Source organism: Oncorhynchus nerka, linkage group LG14 (genome assembly GCF_034236695.1).
Source record: "Oncorhynchus nerka isolate Pitt River linkage group LG14, Oner_Uvic_2.0, whole genome shotgun sequence".
NCBI classification, from domain to species: Eukaryota; Metazoa; Chordata; class Actinopteri; order Salmoniformes; family Salmonidae; genus Oncorhynchus; species Oncorhynchus nerka.
In genome coordinates, this window is record NC_088409.1 from 80,245,628 (window position 1) to 80,266,588 (window position 20,961).

The window sequence follows — 20,961 nt, forward strand, 5'->3', positions numbered from 1 at the left end:
GGGTCAGAAGTTTACATACACTCAATTAGTATTTAGTAGCATTGCCTTGAAATGGTTTAACTTGGGTCAAATGTTTCGGGTAGCATTCCTCAAATTGGGTGAATTTTGGCCCATTCCTCCTGACAGAACTGAGTCAGGTTTGTAGGCCTCCTTGCTCGCACACACTTTTTCAGTTCTGCCCAAACATTTTCTATAGGATTGAGGTCAGGGCTTTGTGATGGCCACTCCAATACCTTGACTTTGTTGTCCTTAAGCCATTTTGCCACAACTTTGGAAGTATGTTTGGGGTCATTGTCCATTTGGAAGACCCATTTGCGACCAAGCTTTAACTTCCTGACTGATGTCTTGAGATGTTGCCTCAATATATCCACATAATTTTCCTACCTCATGATGCCATCTATTTTGTGACGTGCACCAGTCCCTCCTGTAGCAAAGCACCCCCACAGCATGATGCTGCCACCCCCGAGCTTCACGGTTGGAATGGTGTTCTTCGGCTTGCAAGCCTCCCCCTTTTTCCTCCAAACATAATGATGGTCATTATGGCCAAACAGTGCAGTTGCAAACCGTGGTCGGGCTTTTTTATGGCGGTTTTGGAGCAGTGGCTTCTTCCTTGCTGAGCGGCCTTTCAGGTTATATCGATATAGGACTCGTTTTACTGTGGATATAGATACTTTAGTACCTGTTTCCTCCAGCATCTTCACAAGGTCAATTGCTGTTGTTCTGGGATTGATTTGCACTTTTCTCAACAAAGTATGTTCATCTCTAGGAGAGAGAACGCGTCTCCTTCCTGAGTGGTATGATGGCTGCGTGTTCCCATGGTGTTTATACTTGCGTACTATTGTTTGTACAGATGAATGTGGTACCATGAAATACACAGGTACACCTCCAATTGACTCAAATATGGTCAATTAGCCTATCAGAAGCTTCTAAAGCTATGATGTCATTTTCTGGAATTTTCCAAGCTGTTTAAATGCACAGTCAACTTAGTGTATGTAAACTTCTGACCCACTGGAATTGTGATACAGTGAAATAATCGGTCCGTAAACAATTGTTGGAAAAATACTTGTGTCATGCACATAGTAGATGTCCTAACCGACTTTCCAAAACTATAGTTTGTTAACAAGAAATTTGTGGAGTGGTTGAAAAATGAGTTTTAATGACTCCAACCGAAGTATATGTAAACTTCTGACTTCAACTGTACATACAACTAATAAAACTTGAAACTGTTCCTTTGGCTGAATCATTTCATTTGACACATCTCCTGCATGCAGCTAACGGAGACATTAAGCCACACTCAAGATAATCTCAGACACTGTGGTTTACGCACACACACCCGTCAAACCAGGGTGTGTGTTCATGATGAGCTGCAGTGCAGATTACTGTCTACCAGGGCTGCATGCAGGTGTGTGTGTGTGTGTGTGTGTGTGTGTGTGTGTGTGTGTGTCTTTTTCTGCCATTAGAAATGACCTCCTCTGATTTTTTTTTTATCATGTCTTCAGTCAAACAGACATTTACACACATTGCTGCATTTTTGTGTGTTTTGTGTGTGTGCGAAGGGGGAGACTGATGCATGTGGAGAAAGTGAAGAGAGAGTAATCTAGAAGCAAGACGCTCATATAGACACATCCTCTTATCCCCTTTCTCCACATACACACAAACACGCGCGCACACACACACACTTTTGATCTCTCCCTGTAAAGCAGTCCTTTTAGGGAGGGGAGTCCTGCGTGTTCTACTGTTGTTGAGGTACTAATCCTTCTGTCTGTCTCAGTTGAAGCATGACTTTGGATGTACTTTTACTTTATGATTGACATCAAATTGATTTTGGTGTGTGTGTGTGTGTGTGTGTGTGTGTGTGTGTGTGTGTGTGTGTGTGTGTGTGTGTGTGTGTGTATGTGTGTGTGTGTCCACAGCACAGAAGTGGATGTATGTGAACCTGGAGAGTAATGTGTTTCTCCAGTACCTAGCCTGGGTCACCTACCCTGTGGTGCTCATCACCTTCTCAGCTGGCTTCACACAGATACTGGCCCCACAGGCCGTAGGTAAGACACACACACACACACACACACACACACACACAGACACATACTGACCATAGCATACCCACACTAACCCCCCTCTAGGTTCAGGTATCCCCGAGATTAAGACCATTCTGAGGGGTGTAGTGCTGAAAGAATACCTCACCTTTAAAACCTTTGTGGCCAAAGTCATCGGCCTCACCTGTGCCCTGGGCAGTGGCATGCCTCTGGGCAAGGAGGTAACACACGCACTCTCTACACACAGCACACACACACACTCTGTAAACATTCTTCTCGCCTCACACAGTCCTCTGATGCATACACACACATCCTCTTCTCACAGTCAGGCTTGTGTGAGTGTGGGTAGTTGTCACTTGTTGCTGGCAGTACAGTACTGTTATGCAGACACACACACCATTTGACAGCCAACAGATGAATTCTGGCCCGAAGACCCGCAAAATCCACTTAATCTGTAATTCACAGGACAAGTGGTTCTCACGGTGAAGCACACACACACAGGCATGTGGTTGTGGTTACACGTGTCCTGTGTCCCTGTCATACAGCCACACACGTTGCACTCAGGCCACCCCATTGGTCACAGTGGAGAGGGAGGGAGGGGGATAAGGAGGGAGGAAAGGAGAGGGGGGTGAATGAGGGTGGGGAGGAGAGGAGAGGGGGATGAAGGAGGGTGGATTGGAGACGAGAGGGTGGTAAATGAGGGTGGAGAGGAGAGGAGAGGGGGATGAATGAGGGTGGAGAGGAGAGGGGGATGAAGGAGGGTGGAGAGGAGAGGGAGATGAAGGAGGGTGGAGAGGAGAGGAGAGGGGGATGAAGGAGGGTGGAGAGGAGAGGAGAGGGGGATGAAGGAGGGTGGAGAGGAGGGGGATGAATGAGGGTGGAGAGGAGAGGAGAGGGGGATGAAGGAGGGTGGAGAGGAGAGGAGAGGGTGATGAAGGAGGGTAGAGAGGAGAGGAGAGGGGGATGAAGGAGGGTGGAGAGGAGAGGAGAGGGTGATGAAGGAGGGTGGAGAGGAGAGGGGGGATGAAGGAGGGTGGATTGGAGAGGAGAGGGGGATGAAGGATGGTGGAGAGGAGATGGGGGGTGGAAGAGGGAAAGACAATTTGATCATTGTAATCTTGAAAGAGCTGAGATTAGTCAATGATACACTGGAGGAGAGGAGACGTATAGGAACACCCTGATGAGGGTGTTTGTGTACACACATGTTTCTGAGAAGATGTACATGTGAGATGTGTGTGCGAGCGTTAATTATACTGTATGAAACAGTGAATGCATTAAACCAATTGCATTCACAGGTGAGCCTGCTGTCCTGAGAGGGATAGAATGATGATGCTTGGGTTAAATTTTAAAAAATTAAATGACAGGACACATAGGGTGTACAGCCCAGCATCTTTCCCTCTAGACAATAACACTTCAGCACCATTTAAAGTTTTCTACTCCACTCTGCTCTGTTGTGGCATAAATGACAGATGCCCAGCAGTGACTTCAGCAGCAGGGTTCAGGCTACAAATGAGTGTTAAACAGGGAGGGAAACATTTTTACATTTGATATTTTAGTGATTTATCAGATGCTCTTATTCAGGGTGCCTTACAGTAAGCAGTGAGTGCATACATTTTGGAAAGAAAAAGACTGTAGACCTCTCCCTCCTTTCAGACAGTTTGAAAAGTAGAGAGAGAGACACATAGCGAGTGGTCATGAGTGAGTGTCAAAACGGAGTGAAACAGAGGTAAAGAAAGAAAGACGGGACACCTTTCCTCCTCTCTGAGAGGTAAACAAAGTGGAGAAAGAGAGGGAGAGAGAAAGACTGGACACCTTTCCTCCTCTCTGAGACGTAAACAAAGTGGAGAAGTAGAGGGAGAGGGAGAAAGACTGGACACCTTTCCTCCTCTCTGAGAGGTAAACAAAGTGGAGAAGGAGAGGGAGAGAGAGAAAGACTGGACACCTTTCTTCCTCTCAGAGGTAAACAAAGTGGAGAAGGAGAGGGAGAGAAAGACTGGACACCTTTCCTCCTCTCTGAGAGGTAAACAAAGTGGAGAAGTAGAGGGAGAGAGAGAAAGACTGGACACCTTTCCTCCTCTCTGAGAGGTAAACAAAGTGGAGAAGGAGAGGGAGAGAGAGAAAGACTGGACACCTTTCCTCCTCTCTGAGAGGTAAACAAAGTGGAGAAGGAGAGGGAGAGAGAGAAAGACTGGACACCTTTCCTCCTCTCTGAGAGGTAAACAAAGTGGAGAAGGAGAGGGAGAGAAAAAGACTGGACACCTTTCTTCCTCTCTGAGAGGTAAACAAAGTGGAGAAGGAGAGGGAGAGAAAGACTGAGAGGGAAACAAAGTGGAGAAGAAAGACTGGACACCTTTCCTCCTCTCTGAGAGGTAAACAAAGTGGAGAAGGAGAGGGAGAGAGAAAGACTGGACACCTTTTCTCCTCTCTGAGAGGTAAACAAAGTGGAGAAGGAAAGGGAGAGAGAGAAAGACTGGACACCTTTTCTCCTCTCTGAGAGGTAAACAAAGTGGAGAAGGAGAGGGAGAGAGAGAAAGACTGGACACCTTTCCTCCACTCTGAGAGGTAAACAAAGTGGAGAAGGAGAGGGAGAGAGAGAAAGACTGGACACCTTTCTCCCTCTCTGAGAGGTAAACAAAGTGGAGAAGGAGAGGGAGAGAGAGAAAGACTGGACACCTTTCTCCCTCTCTGAGAGGTAAACAAAGTGGAGAGGGAGAGAGAGAAAGACTGGACACCTTTCTTCCTCTCTGAGAGGTAAACAAAGTGGAGAAGTAGAGGGAGAGAGAGAAAGACTGGACACCTTTCCTCCTCTCTGAGAGGTAAACAAAGTGGAGAAAGAGAGGGAGAGAGAAAGACTGGACACCTTTCCTCCTCTCTGAGAGGTAAACAAAGTGGAGAAGGAGAGGGAGAGAGAGAAAGACTGGACACATTTCCTCCTCTCTGAGACGTAAACAAAGTGGAGAAGTAGAGGGAGAGAGAGAAAGACTGGACACCTTTCTTCCTCTCTGAGAGGTAAACAAAGTGGAGAAGGAGAGGGAGAGAAATACTGGACACCTTTCCTCCTCTCTGAGAGGTAAACAAAGTGGAGAAGGAGAGGGAGAGAGAGAAAGACTGGACACCTTTCTTCCTCTCTGAGAGGTAAACAAAGTGGAGAAGGAGAGGGAGAGAGACTGGACACCTTTCCTCCTCTCCGAGAGGTAAACAAAGTGGAGAAAGAGAGGGAGAGAGAAAGACTGGACACCTTTCCTCCTCTCTGAGAGGTAAACAAAGTGGAGAAGGAGAGGGAGAGAGAGAAAGACTGGACACCTTTCTTCCTCTCTGAGAGGTAAACAAAGTGGAGAAGGAGAGGGAGAGAAAGACTGGACACCTTTCCTCCTCTCTGAGAGGTAAACAAAGTGGAGAAAGAGAGGGAGAGAGAAAGACTGGACACCTTTCCTCCTCTCTGAGAGGTAAACAAAGTGGAGAAGGAGAGGGAGAGAGAGAAAGACTGGACACATTTCCTCCTCTCTGAGATGTAAACAAAGTGGAGAAGTAGAGGGAGAGAGAGAAAGACTGGACACCTTTCCTCCTCTCTGAGAGGTAAACAAAGTGGAGAAGGAGAGGGAGAGAAAGACTGGACACCTTTCCTCCTCTCTGAGAGGTAAACAAAGTGGAGAAGGAGAGGGAGAGAGAGAAAGACTGGACACCTTTCTTCCTCTCTGAGAGGTAAACAAAGTGGAGAAGGAGAGGGAGAGAAAGACTGGACACCTTTCCTCCTCTCTGAGAGGTAAACAAAGTGGAGAAGGAGAGGGAGAGAGAGAAAGACTGGACACCTTTCCTCCTCTCTGAGAGGTAAACAAAGTGGAGAAGGAGAGGGAGAGAGAGAAAGACTGGACACCTTTCTTCCTCTCTGAGAGGTAAACAAAGTGGAGAAGGAGAGGGAGAGAAAGACTGGACACCTTTCTTCCTCTCTGAGAGGTAAACAAAGTGGAGAAGGAGAGGGAGAGAGAGAAAGACTGGACACCTTTCTTCCTCTCTGAGAGGTAAACAAAGTGGAGAAGGAGAGGGAGAGAGAAAGACTGGACACCTTTCCTCCTCCTCTCTGAGAGGTAAACAAAGTGGAGAAGGAGAGGGAGAGAGAGAAAGACTGGACACCTTTCTTCCTCTCTGAGAGGTAAACAAAGTGGAGAAGGAGAGGGAGAGAGAAAGACCGGACACCTTTCTTCCTCTCTGAGAGGTAAACAAAGTGGAGAAGGAGAGGGAGAGACAGACTGGACACCTTTCCTCCTCTCTGAGAGGTAAACAAAGTGGAGAAGTAGAGGGAGAGAGAGAAAGACTGGACACCTTTCCTCCTCTCTGAGAGGTAAACAAAGTGGAGAAGGAGAGGGAGAGAGAAAGACAGGACACCTTTCCTCCTCGCTGAGAGGTAAACAAAGTGGAGAAGTAAAGGGAGAGAAGGAAGACTGGACACCTTTCCTCCTCTCTGAGAGGTAAACCAAGTGGAGAAGGAAAGGGAGAGAGAAAGACTGGACACCTTTCCTCCTCCTCTCTGAGAGTTAAACAAAGTGGAGAAGGAGAGGGAGAGAGAGAAAGACTGGACACCTTTCTTCCTCTCTGAGAGGTAAACAAAGTGGAGAAGGAGAGGGAGAGAAAGACTGGACACCTTTCCTTCTCTCTGAGAGGTCAACAAAGTGGAGAAGGAGAGGGAGAGAGAAAGACCGGACACCTTTCTTCCTCTCTGAGAGGTAAACAAAGTGGAGAAGGAGAGGGAGAGACAGACTGGACACCTTTCCTCCTCTCTGAGAGGTAAACAAAGTGGAGAAGTAAAGGGAGAGAAGGAAGACTGGACACCTTTCCTCCTCTCTGAGAGGTAAACAAAGTGGAGAAGGAGAGGGAGAGAGAGAAAGACTGGACACCTTTCTTCCTCTCTGAGAGGTAAACAAAGTGGAGAAGGAGAGGGAGAGAGAGAAAGACTGGACACCTTTCCTCCTCTCTGAGAGGTAAACAAAGTGGAGAAGGAGAGGGAGAGAGAGAAAGACTGGACACCTTTCCTCCTCTCTGAGAGGTAAACAAAGTGGAGAAGGAGAGGGAGAGACAGACTGGACACCTTTCCTCCTCTCTGAGAGGTAAACAAAGTGGAGAAGTAGAGGGAGAGAGAGAAAGACTGGACACCTTTCCTCCTCTCTGAGAGGTAAACAAAGTGGAGAAGGAGAGGGAGAGAGAGAAAGACTGGACACCTTTCCTCCTCTCTGAGAGGTAAACAAAGTGGAGAAGTAGAGGGAGAGAGAGAAAGACTGGACACCTTTCCTCCTCTCTGAGAGGTAAACAAAGTGGAGAAGGAGAGGGAGAGAGAGAAAGACTGGACACCTTTCTTCCTCTCTGAGAGGTAAACAAAGTGGAGAAGGAGAGGGAGAGAAAGACTGGACACCTTTCCTCCTCTCTGAGAGGTAAACAAAGTGGAGAAGTAGAGGGAGAGAAGGAAGATTGGACACCTTTCCTCCTCTCTGAGAGGTAAACAAAGTGGAGAAGGAGAGGGAGAGAGAGAAAGACTGGACACCTTTCTCCCTCTCTGAGAGGTAAACAAAGTGAAGAAGAAGAGGGAGAGAGAGAAAGACTGGACACCTTTCTTCCTCTCTGAGAGGTAAACAAAGTGGAGAAGGAGAGGGAGAGAAACACTGGACACCTTTCCTCCTCTCTGAGAGGTAAACAAAGTGGAGAAGTAGAGGGAGAGAGAGAAAGACTGGACACCTTTCCTCCTCTCTGAGAGGTAAACAAAGTGGAGAAGTAGAGGGAGTTAGAGAAAGACTGGACACCTTTCCTCCTCTCTGAGAGGTAAACAAAGTGGAGAAGTAGAGGGAGAGAAGGAAGATTGGACACCTTTCCTCCTCTCTGAGAGGTAAACAAAGTGGAGAAGGAAAGGGAGAGAGAGAAAGACTGGACACCTTTTCTCCTCTCTGAGAGGTAAACATAGTGGAGAAGGAGAGGGAGAGAGAGAAAGACTGGACACCTTTCCTCCACTCTGAGAGGTAAACAAAGTGGAGAAGGAGAGGGAGAGAGAGAAAGACTGGACACCTTTCTCCCTCTCTGAGAGGTAAACAAAGTGGAGAAGGAGAGGGAGAGAGAGAAAGACTGGACACCTTTCTTCCTCTCTGAGAGGTAAACAAAGTGGAGAAGGAGAGGGAGAGAAACACTGGACACCTTTCCTCCTCTCTGAGAGGTAAACAAAGTGGAGAAGTAGAGGGAGAGAGAGAAAGACTGGACACCTTTCCTCCTCTCTGAGAGGTAAACAAAGTGGAGAAGTAGAGGGAGAGAGAGAAAGACTGGACACCTTTCCTCCTCTCTGAGAGGTAAACAAAGTGGAGAAGTAGAGGGAGAGAGAGAAAGACTGGACACCTTTCCTCCTCTCTGAGAGGTAAACAAAGTGGAGAAGGAGAGGGAGAGAGAGAAAGACTGGACACCTTTCTTCCTCTCTGAGAGGTAAACAAAGTGGAGAAGGAGAGGGAGAGAAACACTGGACACCTTTCCTCCTCTCTGAGAGGTAAACAAAGTGGAGAAGTAGAGGGAGAGAGAGAAAGACTGGACACCTTTCCTCCTCTCTGAGAGGTAAACATAGTGGAGAAGGAGAGGGAGAGAGAGAAAGACTGGACACCTTTCCTCCTCTCTGAGAGGTAAACAAAGTGGAGAAGTAGAGGGAGAGAGAGAAAGACTGGACACCTTTCCTCCTCTCTGAGAGGTAAACAAAGTGGAGAAGGAGAGGGAGAGAGAGAAAGACTGGACACCTTTCCTCCTCTCTGAGAGGTAAACAAAGTGGAGAAGGAGAGGGAGAGAGAGAAAGACTGGACACCTTTCTTCCTCTCTGAGAGGTAAACAACGTGTAGAAGGAGAGGGAGAGAAAGACTGGACACCTTTCCTCCTCTCTGAGAGGTAAACAAAGTGGAGAAGTAGAGGGAGAGAGAGAAAGACTGGACACCTTTCCTCCTCTCTGAGAGGTAAACAAAGTGGAGAAGGAGAGGGAGAGAGAGAAAGACTGGACACCTTTCCTCCTCTCTGAGAGGTAAACAAAGTGGAGAAGGAGAGGGAGAGAGAAAGACTGGACACCTTTTCTCCTCTCTGAGAGGTAAACAAAGTGGAGAAGGAGAGGGAGAGAGAGAAAGACTGGACACCTTTCCTCCTCTCTGAGAGGTAAACAAAGTGGAGAAGGAAAGGGAGAGAGAGAAAGACTGGACACATTTTCTCCTCTCTGAGAGGTAAACAAAGTGGAGAGGGAGAGAGAGAAAGACTGGACACCTTTCCTCCTCTCTGAGAGGTCAACAAAGTGGAGAAGGAGAGGGAGAGAGAGAAAGACTGGACACCTTTCTCCCTCTCTGAGAGGTAAACAAAGTGGAGAAGGAGAGGGAGAGAGAGAAAGACTGGACACCTTTCCTCCTCTCTGAGAGGTAAACAAAGTGGAGAAGGAGAGGGAGAGAGAGAAAGACTGGACACCTTTTCTCCTCTCTGAGAGGTAAACAAAGTGGAGAAGGAGAGGGAGAGAGAAAGACTGGACACCTTTTCTCCTCTCTGAGAGGTAAACAAAGTGGAGAAGGAGAGGGAGAGATAGAAAGACTGGACACCTTTCTTCCTCTCTGAGAGGTAAACAAAGTGGAGAAGGAGAGGGAGAGAGAAAGACTGGACACCTTTCCTCCTCTCTGAGAGGTAAACAAAGTGGAGAAGGAGAGGGAGAGAGAGAAAGACTGGACACCTTTCCTCCTCTCTGAGAGGTAAACAAAGTGGAGAAGGAGAGGGAGAGAGAGAAAGACTGGACACCTTTCTTCCTCTCTGAGAGGTAAACAAAGTGGAGAAGGAGAGGGAGAGAGAGAAAGACTGGACACCTTTCTTCCTCTCTGAGAGGTAAACAAAGTGGAGAGGGAGAGAGAGAAAGACTGGACACCTTTCCTCCTCTCTGAGAGGTCAACAAAGTGGAGAAGGAGAGGGAGAGAGAGAAAGACTGGACACCTTTCTCCCTCTCTGAGAGGTAAACAAAGTGGAGAAGGAGAGGGAGAGAGAGAAAGACTGGACACCTTTCCTCCTCTCTGAGAGGTAAACAAAGTGGAGAAGGAGAGGGAGAGAGAGAAAGACTGGACACCTTTCCTCCTCTCTGAGAGGTAAACAAAGTGGAGAAGGAGAGGGAGAGAGAGAAAGACTGGACACCTTTCCTCCTCTCTGAGAGGTAAACAAAGTGGAGAAGGAAAGGGAGAGAGAGAAAGACTGGACACCTTTTCTCCTCTCTGAGAGGTAAACAAAGTGGAGAGGGAGAGAGAGAAAGACTGGACACCTTTCTCCCTCTCTGAGAGGTAAACAAAGTGGAGAAGGAGAGGGAGAGAGAGAAAGACTGGACACCTTTCCTCCTCTCTGAGAGGTAAACAAAGTGGAGAAGGAGAGGGAGAGAGAGAAAGACTGGACACCTTTCCTCCTCTCTGAGAGGTAAACAAAGTGGAGAAGGAGAGGGAGAGAGAGAAAGACTGGACACCTTTCCTCCTCTCTGAGAGGTAAACAAAGTGGAGAAGGAGAGGGAGAGAGAGAAAGACTGGACACCTTTCTTCCTCTCTGAGAGGTAAACAAAGTGGAGAAGGAGAGGGAGAGAGAAAGACTGGACACCTTTCCTCCTCTCTGAGAGGTAAACAAAGTAGAGAAGGAGAGGGAGAGAGAGAAAGACTGGACACCTTTCTTCCTCTCTGAGAGGTAAACAAAGTGGAGAAGGAGAGGGAGAGAAAGACTGGACACCTTTCCTCCTCTCTGAGAGGTAAACAAAGTGGAGAAGGAGAGGGAGAGAGAAAGACCGGACACCTTTCTTCCTCTCTGAGAGGTAAACAAAGTGGAGAAGGAGAGGGAGAGACAGACTGGACACCTTTCCTCCTCTCTGAGAGGTAAACAAAGTGGAGAAGTAGAGGGAGAGAGAGAAAGACTGGACACCTTTCTTCCTCTCTGAGAGGTAAACAAAGTGGAGAAGGAGAGGGAGAGAAAGACTGGACACCTTTCCTCCTCTCTGAGAGGTAAACAAAGTGGAGAAGGAGAGGGAGAGAGAGAAAGACTGGACACCTCTCCTCCTCTCTGAGAGGTAAACAAATTGGAGAAGGAGAGGGAGAGAGAGAAAGACTGGACACCTTTCTTCCTCTCTGAGAGGTAAACAAAGTGGAGAGGGAGAGAGAGAAAGACTGGACACCTTTCTTCCTCTCTGAGAGGTAAACAAAGTGGAGAAGGAGAGGGAGAGAGAAATACTGGACACCCCTCTTCCTCTCTGAGAGGTAAACAAAGTGGAGAAGGAGAGGGAGAGAAAGACTGGACACCTTTCCTCCTCTCTGAGAGGTAAACAAAGTGGAGAAGGAGAGGGAGAGAGAGAACGACTGGACACCTTTCCTCCTCTCTGAGAGGTAAACAAAGTGGAGAGGGAGAGAGAGAAAGAGACTAGTTGTATTGGGGAGAAGTGTTTCTTCTCAACACCCGGAGTAGGTTAGTCTCCTGGAGGGTGTCACACTTTCCGATATGTTTCTGTTTTAAACCTCTGGACTACATTGACCCTTTTGGCAAAATGTGACTTGTTTTTATTCCGGGGTGAGTGAAACTGAAGTTTAAGTGTGATGTGGTTTTCTTTAAGTATGTAACAAAAATATATATACCAAGTGTTTTAAGAAATAATTCATGTCATTCTTTCTTCCTCTCTAGAGTCCGTTTGTTCACATTGCCAGTCTCGGTGCTGCACTTCTCTGCAAGTTCATGTCTCTGTTTGGAGGAATCTATGAGGTAAACTACACCTGTACACACACGTTACCACATTGTTACCAATATGTTCTTAATAAGCTTTCAACACTATACATGCCTCTGTCAGTATTTCACTTCCATACCCTGACCTCACAACTAAACCACAGTACATCTTATCACTATCACTATATCTATTTATCATCTATTTGGATATCTATTTGGATTTAAGAGCAACATCAACTCACCATCATTACGACCAGGAATACGACTTTCCCGAAGCGGATCCTCTGTTTTGCCCACCACCAGGGACAATGGATCAGATCCCAGCCGGCAAACCAAAACAACGACACCGTAAAAGGTGCAGACGAAGCGGTCTTCTGGTCAGGCTACGGAGACAGGCACATCGCGCACCGCTCCCGAGCATACTACTCGCCAATGTCGTCTCTTGACAACAAGGTAGATGAAATCTGAGCAAAGGTAGCATTCCAGAGAGACATAAGAAACTAACGTTCTTTGCTTCATGGAAACATGGCTCACTCGAGATACGCTAGTGGAGTCGGTACAGCCAGCTGTTTTCTTCACGCATCGCGCCGACAGAAACAAGCATCTTTCTGGTAAGAAGAGGGGCGGGGGGGGGTTGCCTTATGATTAACGAGGCGTGATGTGATCATAACAACATACAGGAACTCAAGTCCTTCTGTTCACCTGACTTGGAATTCCTCACAATCAAATGTCGACCGCATTATCTACGAGGAGAATTCTCTTCGATTATAATCACAGCCGCATATATTCCTCCCCAAGCAGACACAGATGGCCCTGAACGAACGTTATTTGACTATGTAAACTGGAAACCACATGTCCTGAGGCTGCATTCATTGTAGCTTGGGATTTTAACAAGGCTAATCTGAAAACAAGACTCCCTAAATTCTATCAGCATATCGATTGTGCAACCAGGGCTGGTAAAATCCTGGGTCATTGTTATTCTAACTTCCGCGATGCATATAAGGCCCTCCCCCACCCTCCTTTCGGAAAAGCTGACCATGACTCCATTTTGTAGCTTCCAGCCTATAGACAGAAACTAAAACAGGAAGCTCCCGTGCTCAGGTCTGTTCAATGCTGGTTCGACCAATCTGATTCCACGCTTCAAGATTGCTTCGACCACGTGGACTGGGATATGTTCCTGCATTGCGTCAAACAACAACATTGACGAATATGCTGATTCGGTGAGCGAGTTCACTAGCAAGCGCATCGGCGATGTCGTACCCACAGCAACTATTAAAACATTCCCAAACCAGAAACCGTGGATTGATGGCAGCATTCGCGCGAAACTGAAAGTGCGAACCACTGCTTTTAATCATGACAAGGTGACCAGAAACATGACCAAATAAAAACAGTGTAGCTATTCCCTCCGCAAGGCAATCAAACAAGCTAAGCGTCAGTATCGAGACAAAGTAGAGTCGCAATTCAACGGCTCAGACACAAGAGGTATGTGGCAGGGTCTACAGTCAATCACGGATTACAAAAAGAAAACCAGCCCGTTGCGGACCAGGATGTCTTGCTACCAGGCAGACTAAACAACTTCATTGCTCACTTTGAGGACAATTCAGTGCCACTGACACGGCCCGCTACCAAAACCTGCAAATTCTCCTTCACTGCAGCCGACGTGAGTAAAACATTTAAACGTGTTAACCCTCGCAAGGCTGCAGGCCCAAATGGCATCCCCAGCCTCGTCCTCAGAGCATGCGCAGACCAGCTGGCTGGTGTGTTTACGGACACACTCAATCCATCCTTATCCCAGTCTGCTGTTCCCACATGCTTCAAAAGGGCCACCATTGTTCCTGTTCCCAAGAAAGCAGCCAGTGTAAGTGCAGGGGGTGTCAAATTCAAAACAACAGAAATCTCATCATTAAAATGACTCAAACATACAAGTATTTCAAACCATTTTAAAGATACACTTCTTGTTAATCCCACCACAGTGTCCGATTTCAAATAGGCTTTACGGCGAAAGCACCACAAACAATTACAGAAAGTCACAGAAAAACACAGCCATTTTTCCAGCCAAAGAGAGGAGTCACAAAAATCAGAAATAGAGATAGAATTAATCACTAACCTTTGATGATTTTTATCAGATGACACTCATAGGACTTCATGTTACACAATACATGTATGTTTTGTTCGATAAAGTTCATATTTATATCAGAAAATCTCAGTATACATTGGCGCGTTATATTCAGTAGTTCCAAAAACATCCGGTGATTTTGCAGAGAGCCACATCAATTTACAGAAATACTCAATGTTGATGAAAATACAAGTGTTATACATGGAACTTTAGATACACTTCTCCTTAATGCAACCGCTGTGTCAGATTTCAAAAAAGCTTTACGGAAAAAGCAGACCATGCAATTTTCTGAGTACGGCGCTCAGAGGCCAAACAAGACAAAAAGATATCAGCCATATTGTGCAGTCAACAGAAGTCAGAAATAACATTATAAATATTCACTTACTTTTGATGATCTTCATCAGAATGCACTCCCAGGAATCGCAGTTCCACAATAAATGTTTGTTTTGTTCGGTAATGTCCATCATTTATGTCCAAATAGCTCCTTTTGTTAGCGCGTTTGATAAACAAATCCAAACTCACGAAGTGCGTTCACTATGAGCCAAAGTCAAAAAGTTCCGTTACAGTCCGTAGAAACATGTTAAACGAAGTATAGAATCAATCTTTAGTATGTTTTTAACATAAATCTTCAATAATGTTCCAACCGGAGAATTCCTTTATCTGTAGAAATGCAATGGAACAGAGCTTGCTCTCACGTGAACGAGCGTCACGAGCTCAAGGCATTCTGGCAGACCTCTGACTCATTCCCCTCTCATTCGCCCCCACTTCACAGTAGAAGCATCAAGCAAGGTTCTAAAGACTGTTGACATCTAGTGGAAGACTTAGGAAGTGCAACATGACCAATATCCCACTGTATCGTCAATAGGGAATGAGTTGAAAAACGACCAACCTCAGATTTCCCACTTCCTGGTTGGATTTTTTCTCAGGTTTTTGCCTGTCATATGAGTTCTGTTATCAGAACATCATTCAAACAGTTTTAGAAACTGAGTGTTTTCTATCAAAATATACTAATAATATGCATATATTAGCAACTGGGACTGAGTAGCAGGTAGTTTACTCTGGGCACCTCTTGGCACCTTATTCATCCAAGCTACTCAATACTGCCCCCATCCATAAGAAGTTAATATTTTCCTTCTCTCCCTTGGCTCCCTTTCGCCTCTCTCCTTCCCTCATCCTCTCTCTCTTACCCCTCCTCTCTGTGTTGTGTCTGTACTGTATATGAATATGCCTCATTTTATGGCTTTTGTTTGCGATTCCACATGAATTACTCTTCCATCCATGCATTTGTTCATTCAAATATTACCTACAAAGTAATCATGTTTAGGAATTAACACTTTAGCGCTCTTGCAAAGCTAAAGAAATATAAATGCTTGCTTACTTTATTTGTCCTGGTAGTTGGAGAAGAATTCTTCATATTTCCTTGTTGTGACAGGCAAACTGAGGTGCGTTGGAGAGCACAATGTTTTAACTGTTCATGCCAACCTGTTGGTGTGAAATTGTATATTCCATGGTGAAATGCATTATCCCAATTTTCCCCTGTCACAACTGCTGTGACAGGGATATGTTGGGCTATACTTGCTGCTGTGCATGCTAATTGCTAACAGGCATTACTGAGGCCTGCCCTAGGGGAGGTCAGTGGGCTGACTTATTTATTTAAATCCAGTTGATATTGCTCTTCGTCCCGTTGACTATTTTGTAAATAATATAGTAGCCTACTTTTCGTGCTTATTTATTCCCCATTTTTGCTCATAAAAGCCCTGACCTTGTGCAGAAAAATGTAGCATCATTGTCTGCCTCCTTCCACACTACTAGGCCTACATCCATCCTGACAACAGCCTACCTCGCAGGCTGTGTGTGTGTGTGTGTCTGTAAATGTAAACACACCTCTCCCTATGTGCTTACAGAATGAGTCGAGGAACATTGAGCTGTTATCAGTTGCCTGTGCTGTGGGGGTGAGCTGTGTTTTCGCTGCCCCTATAGGAGGTGAGTGACACCAACATAACACTCACTGACTGATACACTGACTGGGTCGGAGAAGGTTTACTTCTTCCCCCCTGTTAGCAGTTGATGTTACTCTTCAATAACACAGACCCCAAAGCAAATCAGGGGGAGAAAAATAGGTTTATTCAAAGAGGACAGATCATAGATGTTATGCTGAGAGGTAGATGTTCATTCTCCCCTGACCTCATTGATTCTCTCCACAGAACAAAGGGACAGGAATTCGTTTTAGAACCCAGCCCTAGCCTGTGGTTGACCAATTAGAAATCCTTGCAATAAAAATGGGCCAATGGCCAAATAACAAGTATACTATTTCAGGCTCAATGCCTAGAAAAATTCCTCCCACTTCTCTGACCCATCGATCAATAATTCCCTATTACAGAAAAAACACTATTTCCATGGTCCTCTCTTGACTTTTAGTCCTCTTGACCTTTAGTCCTCTTAACCTTTAGTCCTCTTGACCTTTAGTTCTCTTCGTTGTGTATTTATCTTGGAAATAGTCTTACACCCTATGGGGCATAGTTACTAATAATCTTCCTGTGCGTTTCTGAGTAATGTGTGTGTGTGTGTGTTTGTGTGTGCCTATGCGTGTGTGTGATAGGTTTGCTGTTCAGTATTGAGGCAATGTCTACTTTCTTCACTGTGAGGAACTACTGGAGAGGGTTCTTCGCTGCTACCGTCACTGCTTTCATGTACAGAGTTCTGGCCGTGTGGAACAGAGACGAGGGTAAGACATGTGTACCCAGCAAACTGGGAGCATTCCCAGACCATTAACTTATGTTATAGTTCGGGTTTTATCGAACATTAGGATGAGAACATCCTAAAAACATTCCAATAATGTTTTTGATAACCAAATGTTTTTTTAAGGTGTTTTAAATTTATTATACTTGGAATTTTCTCATAACGTTCACTAAAATGTTGTGTACAACATATGTAACAACCACCGCAGAACATTCCCCAAACATTCTCTTTAGGTTTCCAGGTAATGTAATAACACAATGTACAAGTACTTTGAAAACATACTGACACAAGAAAATGTGGGAGCAATATAAATGGCTCTGAGAATATATTACGTGAACGTTCTGCTTGATGAAGATGTTATCAAAAACATGCAAAACAACAAGCAGGGAATATTCCCACTATGCTTTCATGAAGTTACAGTGTGACATTATGACATGATTATTCCAATAATGCTCCCTAAACATTCTTCAGCAATCATCTGCATTCAATTAAATTAGTTCTGAGAAAACATCACTGGAATATTTCACTAACATTAATGTATATCCGAGACACCGATCCAGGCATAGGATCTTAATGGGACCAGTTTCTCAAAGCAGGAAAATAATCTTGCAGCAACAGGAAATGTGAATTAATAAATGGATTATGATTAATGGACATTTTTGTGTGTGGGTTGATACATTTTTCATTAGGGAAAATCAAGTCTAACGTTTTAAAGAAGAAACTTTAGAATAATTTTTCAACCTACAATATTCTTTCCAAAATATTCAGTTAATGTTGAGGGAGACATTACTACTAACACCTATAACAGCAAACTTCTTGCAAGACTCTTATAAAATTATTCTGTAAGGTTATGACATGATGATCCAGAATTGTTCTAAAAACAAACTTCAACGATAATGGAAGTATTTCTCAAAGCATTGCTACAATGTTCTGCAGTGCATTCGTAAAGTATTCAGACCCCTTGACTTTTTACACATTTTGTTACGTTACAGCCTTTTAAAAAATCATCATCAATCTACTGTACACACAAATACCCCATAATGACAAAAACAAAACCCCGTTTTTAGACATTTTTGCAAATGTATTACAAATAAAAAACAGAAATATTACATTTACATAAGTATTCAGACCCTTTACTCAGTAGTTTGGCAGTGATTAAGCCTTAAGTCTTCTTGGGTATGACGCTACAAGCTTGGCACACCTGTATTTGGGGAGTCACTGCACAGCTATTTTCGATCCGTTTCAAGTCTGGGCTCTGGCTTGGCCACTCAAGGACATTCACAGAGACTTGTCCCAAAGCCAGTCCTGCATTGTCCTGGCTGTGTGCTTAGGGTTTTTGTCCTGTTGGAAGGTGAACCTTCACCCCAGTCTGAGGTCCTGAGTGCACTGGAGCAGGTTTTCATCAATGATCTCTCTGTACTTTGCTCTGTTCATCTTTCCCTCGATCCTGACTAGTCTCCCAGTTCCTGCCGCTGAAAAACATCCCCACAGCATGATGCTGCCCCCACCATTCTTCACTGTCGGGATGGTGCCAGGTTTCCTCCAGACGTGACGCTTGGCATTCAGGCCAAAGAGTTCAATCTTGGTTTCATCAGACCAGAGAATCTTGTTTCTTGTTTGAGTCTTTAGGTGACTTTTGGCAAACTCCAAGCGGGCTGTCATGTGCCTTTTACTAAGGAGTGGCTTCCGTCTGGCCACTCTACCATATAGGCCTGATCGGTTGAGTGCTGCAGAGATGGTTGTCCTTCTGGAAGGTTCTCCCATCTCCACAGAGGAACTCTGGAGATCTGTCATAGTGACCACCGGGTTCTTGGTCACCTCCCTAACCAAGGCACATTATATTGATGTATAATGTTAAATTATTATATGAAGTTGCAAAACTTTTAAAGATATGGCATTTCAATCTTCGTAAATCATTCTATTTAATTAGGATATTATCCAAAGAATGTTAATAAATTCACATTTTATTTGTCACATGCACCGAATAAAACATGTGTAGTCTTTACCGTGAAATGCTTACTTAAGATCCCTTTCCCAACAATGCAGAGTTAAAAAGTAAGAACATTTGCAGATAAGAATGTTAAATATTAACACAATAAATAACAATAACTTGGCTATAAACAAGGAGTACCAGTACTGAGTGAATGTGCAAGGATACAAGGTAGTTGACGTAATATGTACATGTAGGAAGGGGTAAAAGTGACTAGGCAATCAGGATAGATAATAAACAAGGCAACAATAAACATGACTTCCCCCATGAATGATGCCGTGCCCCCCTTGGGCCAATAAGTGTAAATTATGGAGCTCTACGGCAAGACGCATTATTCGCCATCAGTTTTGTCCAAAACCCTAACCCACTCATATCCCTGAGCATGCGTGCCAAACGTCATCATTCTGAGTCAAATAGATCAAGAGATGTGCCCGTTATAGCACCATCATGAATGTTCTTGCATAAGTTGAGTCTTGACAATATTTGCAACATGTGTACCAAATGTAATTATAATATGAATATCCTTGACTGATGTATATGGAAGTTGATAGACTTTTGAGATAATGGCCTTTGAATGTTTTGGTAAGTACTGGAGAGCTCTTCTTTGTCTACACCAATTCAGCATCGTTCACACCCTCTTCATCTTTAGCTCCACCAATCTCTTTAAGGGTTGATCCAAGCTTTCTGTCCTAACAACAGCAGTCAAGCATCCAAGTTAACTGGGTAACAGTTGTAGTGAAATTCTATTAAAATGGGCACTTGCACAGTGGAGTCTTTTGTTAAGAGATGTAGCTAGCTAGCTAAACATTGAACCATAGTCACAACTCATGATGTTACTACCATGCATGAATCTGCAGGTAGCTAACCAACCAGGTTAGTTAGCTAACATTAGGCTATAACAAGCAAAGCAAATTGCTCTGAGATATGACTAATAAGGTCATACGGGTAACGTTAGCTAGCTAGCTAACAGTACACTTTAACTTGAAATGAAAATACTTTATGTCAAAATTAGAAACGTGTAATATCTGAAAATTTAGCTAGCTAGACTTTCTTACCCGTCTGAAATCGGAGTTGATAGCCAGAGCGAATTTACTGGCTACGTCTATCAACAGTTGTCGCAGTGACATTCTATTGAAATGGATACTTGCATAGTGGAGTCTTTTGTTAAGACATGTAATGTTAACACACGCCATTCCGTACAAATGTGTGCAACCGCAACATTCAAACGAGGCTACAAAGAAAACTAATGATATTGTAGCAACTGTATTGACGTCAAAATCGGGGGTGTGAACTAGGTTTCTATTCCAGCGTTGATCGACATGGTAATGGCTCTATAGTATTGGAGAAAAGTTGAAAAAACTGACCCTCCGTTACATCTTGACGTGTCATGTCGTAACGTACAGCACGCATAAAACAACTATTTCTGTCTTACAATCTCTCTCCACCAGGTGTAGCACTTCTATCATCCTTTAAAAACAAGAAATGGACAGTGACGGGGGTAAGGGGGGATAGCTAGTAATTTTTTTCGTCATCATTGCATGCGATCATCATTCTCAAAGCCGCTGTTTATCTCTAAGATCACTTTAGCACCGCCCTAAAAACCAGATTAAAATTCAACACAAACCTTCAAATAGGTATGTAATGACACATTATATAAACTCTTTATAGTGTTTTATTTACATTTTAGAGACGATAAGGTGATAAGTTGGACAGATCGAGTGAAAAAAAGCAATTTTCTCACACGACATCTCTCCTTCTCACTATCACGCATTAGTTTTGCTTCCCCACTCGCCATTTTTAAAAAGACCCGACGGGGCTCATTGCCTGCTTGAATTATGCAGAAACGGAAAGCGTTTAAGTCATGTAATTGATTTTGTTGGAAAGGGGAGAAATTGTGCTTTAAAATGGTATTGACATTACAGTTGATCTAGAAGTATTACATTTTTGGGGCGCTAAAATAAGGGCAATTGTACAGACCAAGGCGGTGTGCGAGTTTACGTTAGCTAGCTAGCTAGCCAAACAATGAACCATAATCCCAACTCATGATGTTACTACCCTGCATGAATCTGCAGGTAGCTAACCAACCAGGATCAATGTTAGCTAGCTAACATTAGGCTATAACTAGCCAAGCTAATGCCTCTGAGATACGAATAATAAGATCATACGCTTAACATTAGCTAGCTAGCTAGCTAACAGTACACTTTAACTTGAAATGAAAATTAATTTGTCAAAATTAGAACATGTAATATCTGAAAATGTAGCTAGCTAGAATATCTTACCCGTATGCATCATGGTTGGATGCTTCTCCCTGTCACGGGTGCCATTGCTGCCTATAGTTTGAAGATGTAATCCGGAGACAGGTGTTT

At 44.5% G+C, this 20,961-nt stretch overlaps 1 protein-coding gene across 1 annotated transcript in view; it reads left to right on the forward strand.

Moving 5' to 3' along the window:
- The window catches only part of LOC115141308 (chloride channel protein 2-like), a 73,775-nt gene that overhangs the window by 21,145 nt on the left and 31,669 nt on the right, over positions 1 to 20,961 (forward strand). Inside the window, exons 4-8 of the mRNA XM_065000477.1 lie at positions 1,914 to 2,042; positions 2,124 to 2,257; positions 11,712 to 11,789; positions 15,771 to 15,849; positions 16,466 to 16,591. Of these exons, the coding sequence (XP_064856549.1) occupies positions 1,914 to 2,042; positions 2,124 to 2,257; positions 11,712 to 11,789; positions 15,771 to 15,849; positions 16,466 to 16,591 (546 nt within the window). The remainder of the gene's footprint in view (positions 1 to 1,913; positions 2,043 to 2,123; positions 2,258 to 11,711; positions 11,790 to 15,770; positions 15,850 to 16,465; positions 16,592 to 20,961) is intronic.